Raw genomic sequence first — 16,753 nt, forward strand, 5'->3', positions numbered from 1 at the left:
TTCTTCTTCTAACGACTCAGATATTGATGGTTCTGCGTTTTCCTCTACTTAGTAGCGGCTATGAGCACAAGCGCAGAAGGTGGAGCGAGAGACACTATCGCGATCTGCCTAAGCAAGGTAAGCGGTAGACACGCTAAGCGGGAGTCCCTGCGACACCACACGGCTCTCCGTGGCCCGACTTCACGGCATCACTACTTTCCAACTGAGAATCTCAAGAATCACAGCTCATAATACAGTCCAGACGAACGCACTTTGATGGCACGGCATTTCACTACAGTTCCACATGTAGGACGCGACTTTCTATTTATCTGGAACGAGTCTATCCCTAGCCCAGATCGTTTTCTTCCAGTCGTGAGGGTCGCGTGGAGGTAAGGTTTGTTGAGTCTACCTATGCTGGCGGGGGCGAGCATCCTAGGCCAGTACCAAAAGTATTGTTGTATATGTTACAGCACAGAGCCGTATAGCCGCCAGCATTTTTGTCCCTGCAATAAGTCCTCAAGGCGGTCGCGGTCCCGGTGGAGGTGCTAGGTGCTGGATCACAAAATAAAATGAGATTTTTCGCGATGTCGGTGTGGACATACCGATACACCCTTCGGCACCAGCATTGAGTAGTCTAGTGGTGCAGCAGAGCAGTCGCACCATTGCATACTCCATTGCGCCTCTCGAGAGAAACGTCCGCATGCTCGGACTTGGGGGAGGGGAGAGCAGTGGCAACAGTAGCCATTAGGCCAAGAGCGAAGATGGTGAAATGCATTGTTGCAGGATAAAGGCTATAAATAAACCGGGGTAGGATGTGGGTAATTCGAATGCAAAGACTCGTAGGTAATCGTGAGTTATGAGTACAGAGCGCCTCAAGATCAAAAGAGCGAAACACTTATATATAGAGATCGTACCGATGGAAACCGCACATTAGTCAAGCATATAAAATCTTATGTCTCAACAGGGTTAATTGCGTGCTGCGTTCTTTCGCTCTGTTGGAAACGTCAAAAGTGACTAGACAACAGAGTTTGGTGCATTCTTGTATCAAGCATAGAGATCAAATACAACCCTCCGCATCGAAGCTATTCATTTACATATATACAGCACCGTCTCTGCATATGATAGTGGAACCACTGCCTGTTATAGGATCGTGGTTTGACAAAGAAATGCTAGACAACATTCTGGCCCTCTGCTAGCAAATATCGTTGACGTCTGCGAGAAGGATTTCACAATGCTGGGAGAGGGAACAGTAGCACAGTGCTGAAAGACGCGTGCGGTTTCTTCCAGTAAGGGTGCGCTTCCCATTCGATCGATCGGCGATCCGAAACTTCGTGTACAATCAGAAATGTGTTTTGAGGGCGTCAACAATCCGTTTGTCTCACCCAGGGTTCCCACCAATAAAGTTGGTAGCACAGTATGCAAACCATGCGCCCTTATTCTGCAAAATAAGCGTTTTTCAGGTGATTTGAAATTCTCGACTATGATAGCCCAGATCAAGGTCAGTCAGCTATGAACGTAACGTTGTCACAAATCGAGGGCGGTATCACTAGTTTAGCGGTGTGGTAACCTGGACATAGGCTGAACTGGTGTTTAAAATGAAGTACACATGCACGCTCTTCTTGATTCCTAAGTCAGTGATGCCCGCACCCGACCGTGGGTTCTGAAGAATGGCTAGACATGTGTAGATCAGAATCTCGATCTTCAGGCTGTCGTACACCATTGTGAGGTAGCACGGCTCGGAAGCCAAGTCTATACGAACTCCTTGTGAGAGGGGCCACACTACCAGTGGCGCGAAGTCTAGTATGACCAGTTCGCTGGAACCAGTAACCATGAGATGGATATATAAATTGCTACTGTATTCTCGGATCCATCTTTAAGTTATCGAAATCAGCGCGGGATACAGTAGACTTGCATTGCTGCCCATATCTCAACGTCGTTACTATGAAGTTAGTCACCGTTCTTGCTGCTCTCGTTGCCACGGCATCTGCTACCACGATTGATACTCGCTGGGAAAAGTACAGCGACGCTACGCTTGCAAAACGTCGAATCTACTGTATCGAACCACACTTCTTATACTGCTGCTTGGATCAGCCCGATACTGGAATTGTGACAGACACCTTGATCAGGATTACGCCTGGTCTCAAGGATTTCCTGGATAAAATTCGTGGGATGCCTGGCTCATGCACAATTGGTAAGCTAAGCCAAGCCTTCACCCTCAGCTCAGCCTCCTCTGCCTGGAGAGAACATTAACCGGGCCACTGGCGAGCGATGGTTGACAATCACACAGCGGATATCAATAGCCAATGTGCCAACGTCACATTTAAATCGCCCGCTGGCGTTGTGACAGCTCTCTCATTTACCCCACGCTGTTGCTTATCTGATGTACGTATCATCACATGTAACTAACCAAAGATTCTGAAACGAACCCTAACAATGTGTAGAATACATGCAAGGGCGTGGAAGGCACGAAAGATGTCACGCGACAATAGGTCGAGTTAGTGAAGCATCCAGGGAATAGAGTATGATCTTACGTAGACCTAGCGTAGATCTAATGGGCCCACGTCGATGCTTTAAATCTCAGCTCACCTGTTCTGTTCCTTCCGTTCGCTAGGCTGAAGCATATGAGAAGGTGGATATAGGAGTCTTGTCCAGTGTATGACGAAGTTCCTCTGAGATTCAGCGCAGTATGGACAGAAGGGTTCCTGTCATGACTGTGTTTTGACTAGAAGAAATCCACAGTATTCTCAACTGTATCTTCCCTTAGTAGGCACGATATTCCTGTCTTCCTCCCTTCTGTGCTCTGAGAGCTGGTCTCCGCATCTCTACTGCATCTCATGACACCGCAACATGGCTCTTCTTTTTCCACGACGCCGGCGACTTTGGCCTTCCATTGGGTACAAGTCCGTCACAAGGTTCCTCCAACTCACTGTCCGCGATCGGCTAGGCAACTTCGTTCTCCCAGCCAATCAACATGCTGCTGCCCCCGGACGTGGATTCGCTTCTTGCGATGCCGTGTGTTCTGAAGACGAGAGGCATGTCGGCTTGATGGTATGCACCTTCCCACCATCGAGGCGCGATGTTGCTGAAGTTGCCTCCGTATAAATACCTGAACGTAGTAGCGTGGCCCCCCGCGTATCTGTCATGCGTTGTGAAGACTGAGGGGCAGAGAAAGACGCTGAGGGTGCCGTTGTCGGCAACACCTTGATCTGGCCCAAATGATCTGTTGTAGGGAAGGAAGGCCGCGAACTCGTTCACCGTAGTCCCAATCATGGCAGGTCTACGAATGAAGTCGCCAGACAAAGCACGCGCGGTATGATTCGAGAACACAGTCCGGTTGTTGACTATTGGGGCGAACGGGAGTGGCGGGGATGTCCCGTTTTCTGACCGTGCTTGCAGAAAAGCAGTGATGTCTGTGAACTTCACATTACGTAGACAATCAACCTCGGCAGCAGCATTTGTATCCTGACAGCCAAAGTTCTCTGCAACCACCGTAAGGTCCGGAGACTCAAACGGTATGCTTGAATGTGCGGTGCCAGAGCTCATGATCAGTGCAGCTACTATGGGGTCAACTGGGTATGCGAAGCTGTAGCTGTCAACTGACACAGCACCTGCAGAATGTCCCCAGAGTTTAATGCGGCTTGCATCACCCCCAAAGCTGACGATGTTGTCTCTGATCCACTCTACAGCGAGTCGCTAGTCCAGCAAACAAGGATTCTGCTCATCACGCTTCAAGCCCGCAGTGTTCGGCGATCCAAATATGTTCAGTCGATAGCTGCGGCTCGTTTCAGTCTTGAGGTTTTCAATATATACCAAAAAGCTTACTTGATTCCGACCACAATGTGTCTTCCAGTTCTTTCCACCCATCGGCTTGGATTTTGGTATGGAACCGATGCACCTCCACTCTGAAATGATCTGCCGTGGATTCAAGCAATGACTGGCAGCAAATCCGTGCTCTTCTTGTTCGACGGCGCCCAGATATTGACGGACAAACAATCTTCTCCAACGTAGTCATGAGGCATGATGCCAAACTGAGGGGCATCGACCGACCACAGTGTGCTCCTATTACTCTCTAGTTGTGGGCATGCAGGACCAAACTGCGTTGCATCGATGACTCCCTTGTCCTGTCGGACCGCCGGTGCTGAGGGTAGCCAGCGTCGTGCCCCTACTGGCTGTTCAGCATACGGTACGCCGAGAAAGACCCGTGAAAGAAGCGTGTTTCGTGCCCGTATCTTCACTCACAGGACGAGCATTCCAACCGGGCGATGTATTCATATGCATGACTGACTAAACACAAAGAACCCCTTCGACTCCAAATAGGAGACGACCCAAGTCACATCCTGGGCAGGGCTAGACTTTCACGTGCGGACTTTCATAAGCGGTCTAGCTAACGCAGTGATTTTAAACATAAGAGGACCTTGATCCTGTGTCTTTTACACTAAACCAGTTAGATTTACATAGAAATTACCCCATCCTTCCTTCTGTATTTATTTACCCAAACGCGGTGTTTATTTACGTGTTCTCGGGTGTTTTTACACCATCTTGTACCTCAGTGATTTCAGACAAATTCTATTTCGAGCTGTGGCCACTTCCGTGCCATCTGTCTACCATGTTTGGCCGTGACGTTAGCTAGAGTCGCCACGCACGCACCGGATAACAAGATAAGTGATGCTATGACAATTCAAAAGGGTACGTACAGAACGACATACCCTAACTTCGAAGCCAACAACTGAGCACTTGCAAAGTTTGCATCAATGTTGCCTTGCACTTGAAAAGAATGTAGCTCGTAAGCTCGAGACGTGTATTGGGTTTTGCTGTTAAGGTAGCATCGCTGGTCCAATCAATGTCGTTTAATGAGCACAAAAGCGAGGGTAGGTACCCTGACTCTGTATGTAATCAAGTGTTGAGGCTGGTAAGCGAACTAGCAAGGCCACCCACAGTCCCGTAGCCCCTTGGTGTTTCCTTCATGCTCCAGCCCTTCGATGAAGCATATAAATCCCTGTGCTTGTTCGACAAGCCTAGCTTCTTCCCCCGCTTCTGTCTGCAGCAGTGCGAAGACCAATAATTTTTAGGCATAACTGTCATGTTCTAGTGCAGTGTCTCCGTAAAGCGATGGTGCTATCCCTTGCTTCTGTGCAAGGGCAACGATTCGGCACAAGCCAGAGGCCCTTCTGCCTTACTGATTCTTGTTGTATGCAATTCCTGGAACACAGCAGACAGGCCAAGCGCATACGCTTCGCCTGGGAACTTAATGCTGACTCGATTTACCGATCATACCATCCAATGTTTCAGTCGCCAACTTCCATCCTCTCGCAAGGACTCGGCCATTGTCTGCAATGATTCCTTCGACACTCTATCCACTCGATGACTTACAGAGGAACCAAATGTCCAAGCTTCTCGGTGCTCTGTCGTCTAAGACTGTTGATTTCGACTCGGCACTTTACCAACTGAGCAATAATCTCGAGAACCTTTACATGCATCCAACCCTCATCCGTGATATCTTCAAAGGCAACGATCTACACAAGGGATATAGTACCTTTATTGACCATAGGCTAATGCTCGCAGAACATACGGCATGGCGTGAGCGGCCGCTGAGACAGCACAATCTCGTCGAATGGAGCCATCGACAGGTTCTCGATCGCACCAAGCAGGAGCGAGGAGGGAGACACCCAGACACACTGACGAGCATGAACAACCTAGCGCTGGTGCTGAACGATCTGGGAAAGCATGCCGAAGCAGAGCGCCTGCACAGAGAGACGCTCATACTGAGGGAGCAAGTGCTGGGAGGAGAGCACGTGTCCACGCTGGCGAGCAGGAACAATCTCGCACTCGCACTGAGTGGTCAAAAGAAGTACGCAGAGGCCGAGCAGATGCACAGGGACACGCTAGACCGAAGAGTGGCGGCGTTTGGCAGAGAACATCTGGCGACCTTGATAAGCTTGCACAACCTAGCGCAGGCACTGAGCCGTCAAGGGGGATATGGCGAAGCTTTACCACTCTACAAGCAATCGTGCACCGCTTTCTGCGCCATACTTGGGCTCGATGACCCAATCACGCAAGCGTGCGTTGATCATTACAGATATGTTCAGCGAGCAACAGGCACAGCCGCAAGCGCTGCGCTTGCAGAGCACTAGAGAAAAGGACTTGAGAGGGCACCTGACTTCGGCACACAGCCACCTCAGTCCGTGCTGTCGAGTTTTGCCAACAACTGCGGCAATACGTTGACCTTCGGAATGAGAGACGACAACAAGGCAAAAATCCTGCTATGCCTCACACTGGACATATTTAGGAAGAATGGGGATCCAAGAGGGTGGACAGAGAATTGGATCGCTCGCCAAAGTGCTCGTTTCTGAACACGTCGCTTGCTAAGTTGTTACGCGAATGTCATGCAATTTGCTAGTAATTCGAGACCTGAGCCTCGGTGGGATGGCCAAACTCTCCCTTGAATTGACGTTGACGACGATCAGGTCATTGGTGACGCAGCAGACAGTCAGCGCTTCTTAGCGGCCAGGTCAGCATGACTTTTCGCGTTTGCAGTGCTGATACTCCAGCTGAGCCCCTCCAGCATAAGCTGCATTGGACTTTCGGGAACCATGAGCGCCTTCGCGCTGTTTACGCTGGGTTCTGATAGTAGTCACATCGATGTTTCACCCCTGTGCCAGCCTCACCTTCATGCGCGCTCATAGCCTTTGGCATTCGATGCACACAGCGCTTACAGTCTACTCATACTACGGTTGAGGCGTTAACGCGCGAGGATCAGGGCCCAGTAAGCGTCCTGAGGTCAATATGGGGTGTTTTAAGGGTATACAAGTAGATACATAATGTGGCATCAAGGTTGCGGTCGTGCGGCAGCGCAAGACGCTGAACAAGACGATTCAGGCTGCACTTGGCCGTAGCCTTTGCTGATGAACCCTTGTCAGACCAGGCGCACGACTGAGATTCTGATGTGACGCCGGAGAATCGTTGCACCCACAGAGAAACGGCCGTCGGCTGCCCTCCAGCCGTGTACTTGCCCCCGTAGACCTCACCTCAGATGCGACGTCCATATCCATTATCCTCAAGTATTCAATTAGCCTCGGTTTCGAGGAAGTTGCTGCCCTGCAGCCCCTCTTTACGCTCCGCCGTGAGACTATTGACGACTCGGCTGGTTAAGTTGTGCCATCTCGATGATTCCGTGTCGTGGAACTTCGGGTATAGGGCATAAGCGTCGAAATCTTGGGGATGTTTTGCAAGCAGCTCGCGCTTGATCGGCCGATATACATCTCTTCAGCACTTCCGCTGTGTTTCGTACAGCTGTGCAGCAGTCGACTCCAAGCGAGCGGCATTGCTAGCAGGGTCGATTGGAGTTTCGATCGGGGTCAAGGGACAGGTGGCTGTGGCGCGCAACGCGATGTTCAATACGGCGGCGACGTGACAATGTCCACCGAGTCCCGATCTACATGTGAGAGTTTAAGGGTCTTATCGGGCGGGCGGTGTTTGGTGCGCGACGTGGACCATTGCACATAGAGGAAATTGTGTGATAATGCGCGACGATCGAAAGCAAACATGCTGACGTCTGCTAGCGCGTCTGGAGCTCGGGCCTCTTCATTCGAGTCCAGCTTACGAAAGGCCAGAATCCGATGTCATGCTATGAAGGAGCTCGTATTTTTTGAGTTATGGCCTGTGCGCAGAACACCAAGCTATGCCGCCTGTTCACATTGCCCATACAAATCGTCACCAAAACAGTGAATTATCAACATGATTAATCATTTCTGGCTTGGTGAAGCTAACGTACCTCACGGATGAGTTGGCCAGATGGGTGAGTCAGCCACTGTTGCGATTCGTGCCTTAAGCAAAGCTTGTAGACACTATTCAATTGGTTCTTGGGGATGAGCAGAGGTACAGAAAGCCGTAGGGGTTGACAGTCACCTAAGCAAGGCTCGGGTGGTCAGGGGTAGACTATCCGGGCAAGGCGGTAGTAGCCTTTGTAATAGTCGAGGTAATAGCCGTCTAGCCGGAGGCCGTGACGACTGGGGGCAATGAGTAGTACAGAGTATATGTTACGATCCTACGTCCCGCGATAGGATGACAGAAGCAATAAGTAACCACCAACCAAACACGGAAGCCTGGGGGAAGGCGCAGCATGACAAGGCTGCCCGGCCGCCGCCTAAGGGGTTCAGACAGACCCACGTGACGGAGCTCGTCAACGAGCAAGGTCACATGAGTGCTCGTCAACAAGCATGACGCGACGCTTGTCAACGAGCATGGTACGATGCTTGTCAACGAGGCACAATCCATCCAGATAGGCCAGGACCAAATCCGCTCGTCAATGAGCAGGATCTGGTGGACTGTATATAAGCAAGTAGTAACACAACCCTTATGGTTCGTGTTCAACCTTGTCAATCAACTTTGTTATTGGAATCTCAACCGCTCTCGAGTTAGACAGTATCCTCTGTATTACTCATTGCAACCAGTCGCCACGGTCTTTGACTAGACGACTACCCAACTATTACAAAGACTATTACAGGCCCGACCGATAGTCACCAACCCCTGACGGCTTCTGTACCTCTGCTCATCTCCAAGAACCAATCGAATAAGTGCCTACGAGCTTTGCTTAAGACACAACTTCAACACCTTCATCATCACACTGAATTGTAAAAGAAGGCAACGCACCCTCCGGCACCAGTGATAGTCGCGTTTTTACCCTTCAGAAAATATGCTGCTCATTTTGGTCCGACAATTGCAGCATGCAAAAGATAGATCGCGCGCCGAGGTGTGATTGCGACTTTTCACGCAACGGGCCTTGCGCTGAGCCGCACAGGCATGCGACGAAGCTCGCCATAAACATGCGTTCCGCACTACACCTAATCAACTGTATCTGACCATCCATGCCTTAGATGCGGCAACTTGTCAGGGTTATGCAGAGGCTGCATGGGTGGTTGAGTGTGTCACGCTATGTGTAGTAAGATATGGTAAGCAGACAGCTGAGGATGCGCGGCTTCGTTACTAGTCTAGTCATTCCAGTACTTCGTAGATCACCAGGTAATAGAAAGCATATGCTAGGACCTAGCTATCCTTTAGAATACAGGCAGCATAGATGAACGCATAGTAGTGTATTCTTTCGTTCTGACGGCTGACACCTATTGACCTTTTGGGAGCCTCTTCCACGCTGAATGGGCACGCCTGGCTCGCAAACTCTTCAAACCCACAAATGATAACTCACCACGGCAAGGACTTGCCTTCAAAGGTCAGGAATTGGCCTGACTGCTCCGCCGTCGCATCTTCAATAACCTTGATCATGCCGGAAACGCTGTCCTCGAGCGTAGTCGGGGGCTTCTCAATGTTGTAGTCGATGGCCTTGAGCGCCGACTGCCACTGATCGACGACATATTGCCCCGCGCGCGTCTGTACCCATCCCGGATGCAGGGGAATGGCAATCAGACGCGTGTCGCCCTTTGTGCCGTTGAATTCGAGATGGATGGAGCGCGCCAGCCAGTTCTGTGCCGCTCGGCTTGGACCGTAGGCGCCGCCGCCAAACGGATCCATGTCGCCAATGCTCCCGACCGAAGAGGTGACCCAGATGAGTTTGGGAGTCGATTTGGCTTGTAGCAGATATGACTTCAGGCCCTGGAAGACGAGCAGAGGCGCGATGGTGTTGGTCTCGAAAGCTGCCCGTAGGTCCTCGGCTGTGGTTTCGCTTGGCGGGACCATTGGTTGTGCCCCTCCGGCGTTGAGCACCAGAACGTCAATGTAGTGAATGTTCAACTTGGCAAATGTGCTTTCCACTTGATTCGGAGCGATGGCCGTGGAGAAGTCGTATTGTATGATTTCAAGCGTGCTGCCAGTTCCTTTCGTGACGCTCTTGACCTCGTCTTCCAGCGATTGTTTGGCTTGCTCGCTACGAACCGTGGCGACCACTGTGTGCTGGGGACGCGCAAGGAGTGATTGCACAAGGCCGAGACCGAGGCCTCGATTGGCGCCGGTGACGACGTACACTTTGGTTTCTGTGGTGGCCGACATTGGTGCAGGAACAGAGTAGGGAAGAAGACTGGGGAGGGATATGCGGCACAGGCGGAGGCTTCGAGGCTTTGAATCCTTTTGATCCTGGTACCTCAAAGAAAATTTACACAATGGCTTCCTCGCCTAATGAAGAGCGCGGCGTGCAAATTACGACACGTTACCTGCCTATTGGGTTAGGGTATTACCTTTCATGGACGCTCATTGAGGGTCAGCCAAACACATCAGAGTCACCCAGTGTGAGTACTCCGGCACGTACGTAGCTACCTCTGAGCTTCAAACTGTGCGCTACCAGCTGCCTCAACTTCAGCCTACAGTCTATTCCGTGCATTATCTTTTCCTTCGCTATAGGCGGTGGGCATAGAGACGCCAAAGACTCCAAGCAGACAGTACCGACCTTGGCCACTGGATGGGCCGGGGCACTGGATGGGCCACTCCAACCACATTAGATGATTACAAAGATGAGGCTGCGCAACCACATACAGTAGTTATTATCACAAGAAAAGTTGGTGGTTTAGTAAATAGATGCTTGTGCACAATTTGTACTATCTAAATTTTGCTAGAAGGTTGATGCTGCATCCCTGTGTTGTTGTGTGCGTCAGAGGAGGCGAGGGTGGCAATGCAGCTGCACCTCCACTTGCACCACCCACTGCACCACCAGCACAATGAGATTTTTTGCTGATGCTTTGTGAGGTTATTGGAAGAGCTCTCTTCAGTGGTCCTACCAATTTTCTTGCGGTTGCAGCGTCTTTTTCCTGCTGCTTTTGCACCCGGGCTGCCTTGCATTCCCGCGCCTTTGCTTCTGCGTCCTTTTTGCACACCTCTGCAGCACTTTCTTGCAGCTCCTTTGCTGCTTGCTGTTGTCTCTTTTTATATAATGCAGCGGCCTTCTTCAACTCCTTCTCATCCAATTTTCTAAGCTTTTCTTGCTCTTTTTCACGTTGGAATACCTCATCCCAAACCTGTAAGAACCGTACCAACCGTTTTCTTCCTCATACTACTCACACAATTGCTATCCAACTCCTAACCGATCCCTACCCTACTACCTACCGGTATCCCCTGAGCTACATCGAGCTGTTAGGTATATAAGCAGGGCAGTGTACATAGTTATGGTAGATAGTTTTTGAGTATCCTTTCGTACACCCATTTGTCAGCTCCCATTTGTCAGCTTGCCACCCATCTAGGTATATGAACCCCCTTCTTCCCACCTCTAGATAGTTCTCACTCATGCTTGCAACTCAATTCAATACTTCAACCTTCATTCCTCAACTCACTCCTTACTGATCCTATGTGGTATCCCCACACTTGATCCCTTCTTTATCACTTATCCTTTTTACCACTTGTGGTATCCCCACACTTGGTCTCTTCTACACCCTTATCTCCAACAAGCCTGAACCATCTTTCCACCAATCCTTCCATCTCAGAGAGCAGTTGGTATCCCCAGCTGGCCCCCTCTCACAGTCTGGCTCAAGAGCAAGTGAGATTCCAATAACAAAGTTGATTGACAAGGTTGAACACGATGCCATAAGGGCAGCGTGTCTACTTGCTATATACATGAGCAGAGGATTGCTCAGATTGCTTGGATTGCTCGGTACTGAGTATACTGATTGTACCAAGTATACTGATTGTGTTGAGTATACTGACCATGCCAAGTATACTGATTGTGTTGAGTATACTGACCATGCCAAGTATACTGACTGTGCTGAGTATACTGACTGTGCCAAGTATACTGATTGTACCAAGTATACCAATTGTACCAGGTATACATGCCAAGTATACCAATTGTACCAAGTATACGTGCCAAGTATACCATTCATACCAAGTATACTGCTTGTGCCGAGTGTTGCCAACAAGGCCCACTGCTTGGGTCAATTGATACTACAGTTCCTTGGCTTCTCTTGTATTGTTGCGTAGTCCTGTTTGTTCAATGTTGTTGCAGGTTGCCCTTTGATTGTAACACTTAGTTGTACAAGAGTGGCTTGACAAGAAAGGTACAGCCCTCCTGGAAGTCCTCTATCATTTCATAATTGTTAGCATTGTTCCCAAAGAACCACTTCCTGATCTTTGCTTTGGCCTGGTCTGATACCTCTGTACACAGGTGCCTGACAACAATCCATTGCTTAAACCAGGTTTTGATACTTGCTGCTCATCTGTCAGCTAATACCTGAGATTGTTGTACATGGCACCCTGTCACGGGACTGACGCAGACCCTACAGCCCTTTGCGGCTACTGTAAGCAAACGACACTAGCCATTTGTCTACCGCCTTTCCTGTACATAATCCTCAGTAGCCTGCTGCAGGTTGCACCTTGTGCAACGTCTTGTAAATCTACCTGAATACTACTGTTGCAGACCGTGTTTGGTCTGCCTACTTGAATACTATCCCTATTGGCCCTGTAGGGAACCATACGAAGCCGTTCCCTGACACACCCAGCTGAAAAAGCTCAATTGGGCGCTCCTTGTACAGCTCCAGGCTCTTAACCGAGCGACCCATCTTTATTATTCAGCAATTATCACCTCTATAGACTAGCTGCCCACACCTAATTGATATTGTTTATCCCCTGTTCATGTGTTATGATGGGTGGAAGGCATGCTGAGTTGGGGAAGTTCTCAGTGCGGGGTTGTGAAAATTTGTTTTTGCACAAAGTGCGACGCGCCTGCGGTTGCCTAGCGGCGGCCTGACGCTAGATTTGGAGTGGATTCGTTTCGGGCAATTCACCCCTTTCGACCAGGCTCCAGCCACGACATTCCCTTCATCACAAGGTTTCTATGTTTGTTGCGCGAAGTATATATGAGTAACGTGTAACTGCGCATTGTCCAGTATTCACAACAGCAAGTCGATTAGAGTATCGCGCGCAGGGAGACATGTCATCTACCACACCCTGGCCCACCTCCCGAGGTCAAAAGAGCACATCCCAGCTGATAGCCCCAAAGCCTCTCTACCCAGGACTTGGGCTCCCACTCCGCGAATACAATCGAGATGATATATTCCCCATCGGTGCCCACGGAGGCTGTTACGCCGCCACCACGGACCCTTTGCCAGTCCGCGAAGTCGCCATGATGAGTGTCATGGAGTCTTTGACGGACAAACCTGATTGGCATGTCAAGGTTTACAATGAGGAAATTGTTGCGAAGTGGCGTGCTGAAGCTCTTTCAATCCCGAACACCCACTGGTGGGACCTGGCCACCAGCGCGAAGCAACAGCATTGGGAGGCAGACGGTTATGTCAACCTTATTCCAGATGATGCGGACGATTGGATCGAGAAGTCGGAAGAAATCATGTCGGCTACTGCCGTCGACTGTGTAAGTTTTGAGCATGGTGTCGCGATGTCTGATTAATTGAATGCAGTGCATTCAGGAACTTCGCAGTAAGGCTAAGTACTTCGAGAAAACCGGTATGGTGCCAACTCTCGATGCCCGTGCGAGTGTCGTCAAGTCAGACACCCTGGTATCTGAAAGCCTACACGAGTCACTGCTCGCCGCATTCAGAACATTGAAGGCTGACCAAGCCGATTCTCCGGACTGGCACCCTAATTCGGGTGACAAAGTCCAGAACCTAGTACATCCTTCCCTGTACCCCCTGGTCTATCGACGAAGCAGGGTCTTCCAGGATGAGGTAGTTGGTGTTGAAGACGCCATCACTAAATGGTCCGGACGAGGCGCCATTATTCCAGGCGAAGACGAGTGGGTACGACAAGAAAACGAACGGTGGGCGTATGGCGTGGGTGGTGATATTCCCCCAAACTTCTGGTCGGTGAACTATCAATGGCTCCCATCCAATGTTGCATTCCAAGATGATGGCTCCGTGCGCTTCACAAGCTACATCAACAACCTACATCCGACGAAGTATACAGACATTTATCGGACGATAGAACGGTTAATCGAAACGTCATTGCCGATGTGGGACCAGTGCCTCAAGGTGGCTACCAGCTACAAAACAGTGGAAGGACCGGGTCGGACAAACGGAAGATTTGGTGTTCCAACCGATCCTGAGTAAGTCAGCATCGATCTTACCATGCTGTAGCAATCATTAAACTTTTGACAGTGACGAGAACGCCTCGAACTGGGATCCTTCCGACCCCAAACACTGCCCTGACATTGAAGTCGATGAGGAGAAGCTCGAACGCGTAGGGTGGTGGGAGGGTTACTTGGAAGAAGAAGATGGTGGTAAAGAGATGCTCGCTGAATGCAAGTGGAAAGTACTACGCAAGCCTGTACTGCCAGAACCCTCTTTCGAAGAAGTCAACTACGAGCCACAGGCGGGTGAGCGTTTGGTCGACAAATTCCATAAGTCCGGACTTCAAGTCATCGTCAAGATGGCATCCATTGAGCTCACTCCTGAGAAGCCGCACTTCCCTCAAGGAAGCTGGCACGTGGAAGGTCAGATGAATGAGCATATCTGCGCTACAGCCCTCTATTACCTCGACAGCGAGAACATAACGACTAGCAGTCTCTCTTTCAGGATGCAGACTTCTGCCTATTTGAACGATGAAGACACAGGCTTCAGTGTCGGGCGAGGCAACTACCATTGGATGGAGTCCGTTTACGCTACGCATCTTGGCTGCGGCACCGGAGGAGCTTGTTTGCAGAACTATGGTAGCGTTGAAACGAGGGGGAAGCGCCTGCTCGCATTTCCAAACGTTTTGTGAGTCATTCGCATCTGCCATAGTAGAGTCGCTGACCCGGAGCTTGATAGTCAACATCGCGTTTCGCCTTTTGAGTTGGATGATCCCACAAAGCCTGGTCATCGTCGTTTCATTGCTCTGTGGCTTGTAGACCCACACAAGCGTATCATATCTACCGCAAACGTCCCGCCTCAACAGCTGTCATGGTGGGCTGAGGCTTTGGTGGGCGCGAACACCAAGTCAGACATCCACGGTGAACCAACGACGGATTTACGACCCGAGATTGTGAGCCTACTCCGAGAAAATGGTGCACAGCTACCACCCCCCGCCAGTGAGAGCAAGATGCCGGAAGAGCTTATAGCCATGGTACACGAAAGATTGTCGAGTGACGCATTGCCAATGAGCCTAGAAGAGGCGAAAGGGCATCGTTTGAAATTGATGCAAGAGAGAAGCGCGCACGTGGCGAAGTCAGAACGCGCTTGGCAGCAGCATTCGTACAGCTTCTGTGAACATTAAAAGGATATACACTGACCATTGCTCTATCTGCTGCTTGATTGGAAGTCGAAATTCCTGTTCAAGTGTGCGGAACGTCGCTCCTCATGTTCGTTCCACCCGCCATCGCACTTGCTTGCAACCTAAACGCCCTCAAGCTCCCTGTTGTATCCCTTGGCCTCGTCTGTACCCGTTCGATGCTTCCAACTCCACTACCAGGTGCCACACTGCCCATTGTTGATCCTATCGAGACTGGCTTTTGGAACGAGAACGAATGCATCGAGCGTACACAATCGCGATCAACGAGATCGGTTGTACGATCAACGAGTCAGGTAATGACTTCGTCCGGGTGTCCATCTTCGTCATCAAAGCCGACATAGCAGCAGCTGGGGATACATGCACTGGTGTGCCTGGATTCGAGCGCGCTGAGTCAGAACTCGCAGTGTTGCGACGTTGAGACACTTGGGGCATGACATTGAGTGTTCTGCTCCGGCGACGACCTAATGGGGTCTTTGTCGACAACGACGCTGATGGCGATCGACTTGTCGAGCGACTTGATGGAGGTGTCCGCAGTGCCTGGAAGCTCCCAGGCAATGAACTATAGGCTTGCATCAGTTGTTGAATATCCATGGAGGCACGCAGTTTGCTGAGACAACGAATGGCTTTATGAAGGGCAAATAGGGGTGAGGGTAGGAAAAAGGTTGAGGATTTCTGTGAAGCACATAGCTCAGCCCCGCTGCGCTACGCAGACCAAAAAGGTACAGTACTGCTGTAGATAGTGTTACGATCAGTGGTACACTAGGTAGCACTGACAAGGATCGCTCTCACGCTAATGTAGGCAACAACAGAGCAGCGGCAAGTTTTGGTTAAGCTGAGACAGAAACAAGGCCGGCTGTCAGACTGCATATATGCTCTCACTGATCTCACGATCCAACGTACAGCAACAGAGCATGCAGAGCACTCTGCATGAATGCTCCCACTGCTCTCACTGCGCTGTCAGATCACACAGAGCAGACAGATCACCATGTAGACACATTTAGTATATAGCATGTAGGAACACAACCCTTATGGTTTGTGTTCAACCTTGTCAATTAAGTTTGTCATTGGATCTCAATCAACCTTTGAGCTAGACAGATTGCCTGTACTACTCATTATTACCCCAAGCCATCGTTAGGTGTTTCACCCAGGCAACTTACCCTTACTGTTCCAGAACTAGAGCTCATCCTTGAGAACCAACTGAATAGTACTTACAAGCTTTGCTTAAAGTACAACTTCAACAGATAGCAGGTACTGGGATCTGAACAGTATATACCCATGACATAATACCACAAAGGATCAGTGGGGAGTGAAAACAAGTATTGAGTTGGAAGCATGAGTTATCAGAGCAGGAGGGCAGGTGTGAGAGGGGGCCAGCTAGGGATACCAACTTGTCATCCTGACATGGCTTGCAGCCAATAATAATCCACCCAGTCACACCTCATGGAACCTCATGGAACCTCATGGAATCCCATGGAACCTCATGGAACCTCATAGAACCTCATGGAACCTCATGGAATCCCATGGAACATCATGGAATCCCATGGAACCTCATGGAACATCATGGAATCCCATGGAACATCATGGAATCCCATAGAACAACACAGAATCTTCTGGTTGCTGACAAATG

At 50.2% G+C, this 16,753-nt stretch overlaps 5 protein-coding genes across 5 annotated transcripts; 2 read left to right on the top strand and 3 right to left on the bottom strand.

Annotated features, from left to right (window-relative positions):
* Nucleotides 1-2,919: 2,919 nt before the first annotated feature.
* BU25DRAFT_420800 (alpha/beta-hydrolase) lies at nucleotides 2,920-4,257 on the bottom strand (the record flags this gene model as incomplete). The annotated part of the gene is made up of 4 exons (XM_033708044.1): nucleotides 2,920-3,659; nucleotides 3,802-3,891; nucleotides 3,971-4,141; nucleotides 4,236-4,257. 4 exons carry the CDS (start codon nucleotides 4,255-4,257, stop codon nucleotides 2,920-2,922), a joined length of 1,023 nt encoding a protein of 340 aa, XP_033562499.1.
* Nucleotides 4,258-5,594: 1,337 nt separating this feature from the next.
* On the top strand, nucleotides 5,595-6,044 carry BU25DRAFT_298348 (uncharacterized protein; the record flags this gene model as incomplete). The annotated part of the gene is made up of 1 exon (XM_033701946.1): nucleotides 5,595-6,044. A coding segment is annotated over one exon (450 nt), but the record flags the coding sequence as incomplete, so codon positions are not given.
* Nucleotides 6,045-8,997: 2,953 nt separating this feature from the next.
* On the bottom strand, nucleotides 8,998-11,201 carry BU25DRAFT_447820 (NAD(P)-binding protein; the record flags this gene model as incomplete). The annotated part of the gene is made up of 5 exons (XM_033709561.1): nucleotides 8,998-10,098; nucleotides 10,232-10,267; nucleotides 10,698-10,934; nucleotides 11,023-11,046; nucleotides 11,181-11,201. The coding sequence occupies 5 exons, from the start codon at nucleotides 11,199-11,201 to the stop codon at nucleotides 9,175-9,177; spliced, it is 1,242 nt and encodes a 413-aa protein (XP_033562501.1). The 3' UTR covers nucleotides 8,998-9,174.
* On the bottom strand, nucleotides 11,158-11,888 carry BU25DRAFT_33437 (uncharacterized protein). The gene has a single exon (XM_033702528.1). It carries the CDS (start codon nucleotides 11,787-11,789, stop codon nucleotides 11,340-11,342), a length of 450 nt encoding a protein of 149 aa, XP_033562502.1. The 5' UTR covers nucleotides 11,790-11,888; the 3' UTR covers nucleotides 11,158-11,339.
* A 947-nt stretch (nucleotides 11,889-12,835) lies between these two features.
* Nucleotides 12,836-15,111, top strand: BU25DRAFT_420802 (uncharacterized protein; the record flags this gene model as incomplete). The annotated part of the gene is made up of 4 exons (XM_033708045.1): nucleotides 12,836-13,273; nucleotides 13,320-13,963; nucleotides 14,016-14,615; nucleotides 14,667-15,111. The coding sequence occupies 4 exons, from the start codon at nucleotides 12,836-12,838 to the stop codon at nucleotides 15,109-15,111; spliced, it is 2,127 nt and encodes a 708-aa protein (XP_033562503.1).
* Between the last annotated feature and the right edge of the window lie 1,642 nt (nucleotides 15,112-16,753).

Source organism: Macroventuria anomochaeta (genome assembly GCF_010093625.1).
Source record: "Macroventuria anomochaeta strain CBS 525.71 unplaced genomic scaffold BU25scaffold_13, whole genome shotgun sequence".
Lineage (NCBI taxonomy): Eukaryota > Fungi > Ascomycota > Dothideomycetes > Pleosporales > Didymellaceae > Macroventuria > Macroventuria anomochaeta.